At 38.2% G+C, this 9,157-nt stretch overlaps 1 protein-coding gene across 9 annotated transcripts; it reads right to left on the bottom strand.

The window, feature by feature from the left end:
* Nucleotides 1-6,312: 6,312 nt before the first annotated feature.
* On the bottom strand, nucleotides 6,313-8,958 carry LOC127086021 (thioredoxin M-type, chloroplastic-like). Of its 9 annotated transcripts, none has more exons than XR_007789373.1 (5): nucleotides 8,563-8,929; nucleotides 8,128-8,477; nucleotides 7,613-7,781; nucleotides 7,379-7,542; nucleotides 6,865-7,300 (listed from the first exon to the last, which is right to left on the bottom strand). XR_007789373.1 is itself a non-coding variant. In XM_051026699.1 (3 exons), the coding sequence occupies exons 1-2, from the start codon at nucleotides 8,563-8,565 to the stop codon at nucleotides 8,164-8,166; spliced, it is 249 nt and encodes an 82-aa protein (XP_050882656.1). In that variant the 5' UTR covers nucleotides 8,566-8,958; the 3' UTR covers nucleotides 6,723-7,781; nucleotides 8,128-8,163. The 9 variants fall into 9 exon arrangements, 3 of the variants coding, with proteins under 3 accessions (XP_050882656.1, XP_050882654.1, XP_050882653.1); XR_007789375.1 differs by having other exon boundaries at nucleotides 7,379-7,475; XR_007789371.1 differs by adding an exon at nucleotides 6,313-6,557 and having other exon boundaries at nucleotides 7,150-7,781.
* Nucleotides 8,959-9,157: the final 199 nt, after the last annotated feature.

Raw genomic sequence — 9,157 nt, 5'->3', positions numbered from 1 at the left:
TTTTGTTGTTTTGATCTTATTGATATTATCTGATGCTTGTCTCTGTGAGTTTGTCTCAAGGGATATTTCATCTGATACATCTAAAGGAAATTGAAGACTGCTTGATTTGGAGTGCTTGCTAGGATGTTTGGTTATATTTTTTTGATACCATTTGGTTTTCTTATTAATTGCTTGGATGTTTATTATCTATGTTGCTTGCTTGACTATCCAAAGGAAATGGGTTTTTATCTGACATTATTGTCTTGTGGATGCTTCCTCATTAGTCAGATCTTTTCAACTCTAAACTTTTAAATATTGTCTAGGATAGTCCCTTCATTTCCTTCTCCTTCTTTAATTTAAAAATCTCTACCTCATTTTCAAAACCTTCTTTGCTTGTGTTTTCAAACTTAGACTTGATTTAATGAGTAGAAACCTTGGCCTTATGCCATTGACTTTCAAATTATTTTCTTAATCAAATTTGTAAATGAACTTAATCATATTGACTTTAATTTTAAAAAGACAAAAAGAACTAACAACCTCATCTAATCCTTTGGGCCATTTTGTGCCTTTTTCTTTTAAACTTTTGCCAATGGAAGCATTCAGATTTGAGTTATCTTTGGTTGAGATATAGTTCTCCGCTTCCATGATATATTGATTGTAAGTCTTTCCATTTATTGTGGGTTAGTGGCATACTTGTTGATTGAATCCAAGTTGGAGCCCTCCCTCTTAAATGTTGTAAAGCACTCATTATCGGTGGATGTTTGGTTGAGTATTTTCCCATTGATAACAAAAAATCTTTAAGATTTTGTTAAAATTAATCCACCAATCTTTGAAATTTTTACTACAAACTACGAGGTTATGATCCCTCATAAAAAACAAAAAAGGGCTCCCTAGGAGTATAATAAATGAATTCTTTTCTCCTCACCCCATTCTATTTGTACACTTGCGTACAAAAAAGGGCTCCCTAGGAGTACCTATGACACTTTTGGTGCTAATACCTTCCCTCTGTGTAACCAACCCCCTTACCTGTAATCTCTGACATTTTATTAGTTTTGATTTGAAAACTTCTTATCTTTGGGTTTTGTTCGTACTTTTTCCCTTTTCCTTTGGAAACAATAAAAGTGCAGTGGTTACTCTTGTTTTATTGACGTTGAGATAACCAATAGCTCAGTGGTCATGAATTTACCTCTACAGAAAGAAAGTGGTGACTCTGCTAGGGAGTAGTCCTCAATGGGTTTAGCCTACTTTTTGTGTGTATTATTTTTTGATGTTTGATGTTTATATATATTGTTTGTGTGACACTCTCTATCTGTTGTGCTTGGTGATCTCTGAGTGGTGAGATAAGTTCTAACCCGAACTTGAGTGCAATTTAAGATAGAATGATGGTATAGTCATGTTCGACTCGTGCGGAGTAATCTTTAACAAGTTAGCTTGAGATCCATCTACTCAGTGGAGACCTCTTTGGAATTACAGATGTCACACGAGTAAGTCGTGGATAGGCATTACTTTTTCTGACCTGGGAGTCCGAGAAGCTGAGGATCGTAAAACACTTAACCCAACTTGGCCTATTTAGGATGTAGTGCGGAGACTATTCAAGTATGGACTTGATAACAGTTGTTATGTGATACTACACTCATACGAGTTTCTCTAGAGAATAATATGGGTTGATGAGTCAATCATCCTAACCTATAGTATCCGGTAGATGGGATCACGACTCTGGGAACTTTTTAGAACATCATCTACATGTTTTTATCCTTAGTACACTCCTTTGGGATGGTTCTTAACCTGACTCCATGCTCGTGACTCACAACAAACCCTTTTAATTCTCGGTTGATCCAATCAGTCTCATCAATATCAATGGATCTTGGGTGTTGATAAGGTGAAAACCATAATCCACCAAAATGGATGATTAATCTTGATGATGACTTGATTCATCCTGTGACCTTTGTTTGTGTTTGCCTTGTGTGTGATCCCTTGTATGTATTATTGCATTCATGCATACATACACATCATAAAATTATCACAATAATAAATTTCAAGGAACTAAGGTCGTATTTGCAAATATTTTTTAGGTCATGGATTGTGGACAAAGGAACACTGAGAAGTACAGTTTTAGATATCCTGACGTGAAAGAGCTGAGGAAGATAACATCCTTTGTAGTTGATCCCTTGGATTTCAAGCAAAGTCATGGGAAACTTTTATCCATGTTGGCTACCAAGGTTGTGGAAGGACTCTTGAGTGTCTTGGTCCAGTTTTATGATCCTCTTTATCGGTGTTTCACTTTTCCCGATTATCAGCTCATGCCTATGTTAGAAGAGTATGCATATCTCTTGGGTATACCCGTATCTAACAAGGTGCCCTTCAGTGGATTAGAAGAGATTCCGAGGTCTCAAGTCATAGTTGATGCTCTTCATTTGGAGAAGTCCGAGATCGATGCTAATATGATGAAGAAAGGAGGGATTCAAGGGCTAACTTCTGAGTTTCTCGTTGGTAGAGCTACTGCTTTTTCTCAAGTTGGTGGCATGGACGCTTTTGAAGCCATCTTTGTCTTGCTCATCTATGGTTTAGCATTGTTCCCTAACATTGATCCTTTTGTTGATGTTAACGCCATTAGAATATTCTTGATTGGGAATCTTGTTTTGACTTTGTTGGGTGACACATATTTCTCTCTGCATTTAAGGAATTCTAAGGGTGGTGGAACCGTTGTGTGTTGCATTCCTCTTCTGTACAAGTTGCTTATTTCGCACTTGCCTGAGCCACCAGTCTTCTTGGAGAACAAGCAATGTCTACGGTGGTCTTAGTGACTTATGTCTCTCACTAATGATGGTATTGTTTGGTATGATTATGCATTTGATGGATTGGAGATTATTGGCAGTTGTGGTGAATTCTCTAATGTGTCTATCATTGGTACACAAGGAGGGATCAGCTACAACCCTGCTTTGGCTCGTCGTCAGCCTGTGTTCCCCTTGAAAGATAAACTTAATAACATTCAGTTATAGGGTTTGTTCTATCAAGAGGGTACAGATCCCCAAAATTTGAAGAGTAGGATGGTGCATGTTTGGCATAATATTCAGAGGAAGGGAAGAGCCGAGCTTGGCCCGTGCAATTGGGTGGCTTTGGAAGCTTACACTAGTTAGGTAAAGAAGAGAGCTTTGGAGCTTAAGATGGCGTAGCCTGTGAAAGACCTATGTCTATGGTTATGGATGAGCTATCAAATATCCCTAACCAAGATACAGAGGAGTTGGAAGATGCACTCGCCAAGATGAAGCAAGATTGGGGCCTTTGGGAAGAACGATGCATGCTTTGAATCGCAAGCAGGTGGAGTTGTAACTTGAGTTGAAGGACAGGGATGCACTCATCGAGATTCTTGAAGAGTGTGAAGTGAAGAGAGAGAGAGAGAGAGAGAGAGAGAGAGAGGATTTATTTTCCTCTAGAATTCCTTATCCTTCCGGTGCTTGGAAGAAGATCGTCGATTAACTCGTCCTCGAGAAAGCTTAGATGAAGACCGCTTATGAGTCAGAGATCAGACTCATTCGAAGGAAATACACGCCCTTGGCTACCTTATCTGATGTAGTTTCTAGGGATCCTTATGATGATATTTTCCTTTTCTCTTGTATTTTTATTTAGGTTTCTGAAATTGTACTCAGTGTAATCCTTCCAAATTTTATGAATGAAAAAGATATTTTTAGGGTCAAATCAAAATTGTTATTGTTATTATTATTGAAATATTTGCAAATAGGGCTTTGAATGTTCCTTGAAAATTAAAATAAAATAAAATAACATTGCATTTCATACATCATTTACATAGCAGGTTTCTTGCATTTCAGCCTTCGGCCAGATGTCTTATTATTCTTCCTCTTTGCATCAGACAAGTTGACTCATCAGTACGATACTCGCGCTAATCGTCAACGAAGAATGGATCATTTGGAACAAGATAACCGAGAGCTCAAGGAAGAAATTTCTAGACTCACCGCTTTAATGGAGTCTGTCATCGCTACTCATAATCGACCAGCTCCAACTCCTGCAACTCCTTAGCAAAGGACTGCCATCTCTGAGATTGTTTCAACGCCAGTGTCTGTGGCGCCATCCAGCCAGTCTGCACCAGCTATGCCTGTTGGGTTCCCGTGGGGAATGCCTCCAAACTTTATGGCTGAAGTTTATGCTCCAATTGTTGCTCTTATACTGGCATCTCGCTCGATCATGTCAATGCCTCCTCATATTGTGCATGCTTTGCCTCGTGTTGAGGAAACCATTTATCATTCTGAGTCGTATGATGGCCCTGATGTGTATAAGAAAATGGATGAAATGAAGGAATAATTTCTAGAGTTAAGAAAACAATTAAAGACCCTGAGAGGTAAAGATTTGTTTGGTAAGAATGTTGTTGAGTTGTGCTTGGTGCCCAACATCAAAATCCCTGTCAAATTCAAGGTCCCCGACTTTGAGAAGTATAAGAGTAATACTTGTCCTTTGAGCCATCTTGTGATATACGCCCGCAAGATGTCTACTCAGATAGATAAGGATCAACTGCTCATCCATTACTTTCAAGACAGTCTAACCGGCGCCATGCTACGGTGGTATATGGGTTTAGACAATGCTAGTATTCGTACTTTCAACGACTTGGGTGAGGCCTTCGTCAAGCAATACAAGTACAACTGATATGTCTTCCGATCGTGATCAGTTACAAGCAATGTCTCAGAAGGATAAGGAGACGTTTAAGGAGTACGCACAGAGGTGGAAGGAGCTTACTGTTCAAATTACCCCACCATTGAAGGAAAAAGAGATGACTAAGATCTTCCTCAAAACTCTAAGTTCATTTTATTATGAACTTATGATTTCCAGTACTCCCAATGACGCCACTGAAATGGTGAACATGGGGATGCATTTAGAAGAAGGTGTCTGAGAGGACCGTTTGTCTAAAGAAGAGGTGTCTGCGAGCAAGAAGTATGAAGGTAGTTTCTCAAAGAAGAAGGAAGGGGAGACTAATTCAGTATCTGTGGGGAGGCAAATGAGGCCTCATGTGAGGAAGAATTCCATATCTCACCATCATCATCAAGTATCCTCTGTCATTCCAGTATTTGCCAGCAATTATGTTATTCAATCAGTACCAGTTCAACAACATCAGCAACAGCAACAACAACATACCCACAACAATCACAATTACAACAACAATCAGCATCAAAATTTTGAGAAGAAGTGTTGGACCCCAAAATTTGCCTGCCACTTTTCCATTATTCCATCCAACCTCTTAACTTAAGAATCATATGCACACACTTACGCTTCATTCATGTACATCATTCATTCATTAATCGTTACAGATTCGCTGGCTTATAAAGCTAGGGTATGTGCGTGTATCAAACTTCAAAAGGATGGCCCGACTATTCATCAAAGCTAGGGTATGTGCGTGTATTCTTGGCTTATGGAATCAAAAGGCTTCATTATGGCACTCCTTAAGCCAAGAAACCCCTAGTTGACTTTGATTAATTGTCGACTTTTTTGGTCAACTATCTGATCAAAAGTTAACCACTTTCCATTAGTTATTCCTAAACTATTCACCTTCAACCCATGTCTGTTTCAAAGGATTTGATTCATTCCAAACAGTGGTCATTTTTCATTTAATACCCGATATTCATCTCCAAACTCAAGTTAAAGTCATTCCATTTCAAGCCTTTAATCATCAATTTCAACACTACTATTTTGCAGATGTCATGCCATAAAAGCACTCACTTCATCCACAAGCCAATCCTAACTTTCAGATTACATCTTTACTTCCATTTCAAATAGAAACCGTGAACAAATTCTAGCCACACTTCATTGTATTCATTCCATTCTAAACCATTCATATGTGTTAACCATTTCGAATTTGGCATAGACACGACTAACAAAAGTATCTCTACATAATCCAATATTCAAGACATAAGTACACCAAGCTTCATAAACCATTCAATTTCCTTTTCACAAGTCGACACACAAATGTCCTAACATCCACTATATCGACAATCATTTGGTCCAATACAAAGCTCAAAAGTACAATGCAAAACCAATCATTCAAGATCTCCATTGCAATCTTCAACCACGTCCATCATGATCTTTTCATTTTATATAGGTCATGTGTTTTGAATTAGAGTGTTGGTTCATGTTTGATTGTTCGTATATACGATGCCTAGTGGAAGTATTCATTGGACCAAGAATAACCTTCGAACGTCCTAATTCTACCGCATCATTTATACATCTGTTTCATTTGTTCATCCATTACCATTGTCATTGGTCACATGTAGATTCATGTTTCATTTCCCTTGCATGCATAGCTAACATAGAATGAACATGGAAAATTGATTATAAAAAAACAAGTGAAATGCTATTATTAATCACAAAGATCCTGCTGTTTTTAGAGAAAAGTGTTACATAGTTGTTAAAATCCATTTCAAATAATACAAGTTGCAATGCAATTTGGTCACAATCATGTCACTTTGCAAACCATGGTATGAATCCGACAGCAGCTGGTATGGAGTTAGCAACGCGCCAAGCCAAACCTGGCTTTGCTTTGAAGAAATTGCCTTATAATACTCGGGAACCGCGACCTACATAATGAAACCAATCCATTGTAAATTTCACGACAGAATGATAATGGCAGCAATTTATAACAGCCTGCAACATGCCAAGTGCATACTAATGGCTTTGCTTTCACAATAGAATTTGTGTCATATATCACATGCTGACACCTTCCAAACCAGTCGAACAAAGAATTAGCGATTCTTTCCAATAGTTCGTTCTAACAGCACAATTAGAATTAACATGAAATCAATTCACTATCACCGTTCACTAATCATCATGACAGAAGTTCACCTAAGCTAACAATCACGTAGCAGTATCTAGTCAATCATTCCCTAGCTACAACACATTCGCATAACTGCATATATTCATAACCACCATGATAAAACAAACGATCGCCACCATCCAATACGACAGTACCGACACATATTCATAACATAATTGATTTTATCCTCATCATACCTGCACAACATCAGCTCACAAGTATCCTCACACTAAACAAACAATAACAATTGACGACATAATAATCGTTAACTTTTAAACGACCATGCGATCCTGCCATGACAGAATGAATAACAAAACCGCCAAAATACGCAACCAAAACCCACATTTCTAACTCACCTAACACCCCTAATGGAAATTAACATTTGGTGGTTGTACTGACTTGTCTTCATACCATTCCAAGCACACTAGCAGTAAAGACAACTCGACTTAGCATCGACACCGAACCAACATCCACGTTTCAGTTCCAATTACAAAATTATTAGTTTCCCTGCAGAAGCCAATTTTGTGAGGATCTTGACAATAAAAGCTACATGATGCTTGGGCGTGGGAGGGACTTCGCCATTACTTGTACAGGCTTGTTTCTCCAGCATGCCCAGAAGACGCGGCTGGTTATGCACATGGGGCGGCGCATGTCCGAAACGATTCGTCTGTTCCTGGATCACCTACAGAGGTCAGGCAATAAGCCATTATTGGCATTAGTCTTCAGCCAATGAACTCCAAGTGAATGACCTGCCAGGAAAATCTTAAAGGAATCAGTTTGTTTTGCTATTTAATTCAATTAAAAAGAACTGAATCTAACCTCTCCTCATTGAGGCTGGTGCTGTCACGTCTACTCTGCATCAGAAACTCAAATTTGTTAAGAATGGTAAGTTGGTGATTGTGGGAGGAGAGAAAGCGCTGTTGGTAAGCCATTTGCGGTCAAATATAGGATGGATCATTCTGCAGGGACCGCACCATGGAGCCCAAAACTGAACCAAAACGGGTGAATCAGATTCAAGCACAAGTGATTGCCAATTTCTTTATGGCCTTAAACAGACTAGTACACAATGGTATAAGAAGTTGACATCTCTTCCCGTTCATCATGAATTATTTCTAAGATCAATTAACAAGAAACATAAAAAGGAGAGACACTATGAGAGGAGCAAATTTAGTATAAAAACATAAAAAGCAAATTTATTAAACACATACTTATATTAACACATAGTTAACTAGTTTAATCTAAAAAAAGTAAGGCTGCGTCTGATGAAAACTATACAGAAGCATAAATGAGTAGTATATTAAGTAAGCAAAATATGGAAAAAGATAGCTCCTTACTTGGAGGAGATTTAAGACATTGACTAAACTAAGTGCTTATAAGATTTTTTCTATGGTGGATGTTAGAGTCGACTTGGGCACAGCTCCAACAACAGTGTCTTTCTTGTCACCATCTTTAAAGATCATAACAGTTGGGATACTTCGAATTCCGTAGCGCGTAGCAGTTGAAGGACTCTCATCGGTATTGAGTTTGTAACACTTGAGTTTCCCAGCATACTGCTTTGCTAGTTCATCAAGTATAGGATGGATCATTCTGCATGGACCACACCATGGAGCCCAAAACTGAACCAAAACGGGTGAATCAGATTCAAGCACAAGTGATTGCCAATTTGCTTCAGTTATAGGAGCCACTGCAATATATATAAACCATTTTATAAACTACTTAAATTCAAATTACTATTCTAAAATTGTATGTTAACAATTATGATAACTGACCATCGACAGCGGTATCCTGGGCTTCGCACACTACACGTGAAGTGCGGGTAGCGGTTCTGAAAGTAGGCGTAGCAGTGAAAATGGGCCTGGGCTTGGGCTTGAGTGTTAGGGCCACGTAACGCGAGAACTTGAGAGGACTCCGGGTGACAGAAGAAGGGCGAGGGACGACGGCGATGGATTCGATGACGGTGGCCATGGAGTGCGGCTAGTGTTTTGATGAAGGTGAAGAGAGTTGGATATTATTGTGTGTGGATGAGGTGAGAGTGTTTCTTGTCCGGCTGAATTTTCATGTTAGTGTTATAGCAGCTGCACCAATGGTTTCATGCCATGTCACCACTACCTTTAACCAATAACATGTTCTGGAACTCCCTATTTTCAACTCTCATACAAAATTTATTACATTTTTAATCACTATTAATATAATCAATAACTCTATTTCATTATATTTTAACTATAATTTATTTATATAATTTATAATTTATTCATTTTTAACAAATTAATATATTAAAAAGAAAAAACTTATTATAGCCCATAAAACAATTATTGAAATAAGACTCAATTTAGTCCCTTAAAAACATTAAAAAAAAAACTATTA

The sequence above is a fragment of the Lathyrus oleraceus genome, chromosome 5, assembly GCF_024323335.1.
Source record: "Lathyrus oleraceus cultivar Zhongwan6 chromosome 5, CAAS_Psat_ZW6_1.0, whole genome shotgun sequence".
Taxonomy (NCBI): Eukaryota; Viridiplantae; Streptophyta; class Magnoliopsida; order Fabales; family Fabaceae; genus Lathyrus; species Lathyrus oleraceus.
The sequence above is the reverse complement of the archived record's forward strand: the minus strand, read 5'-3'. Positions and strand labels throughout refer to the sequence as shown.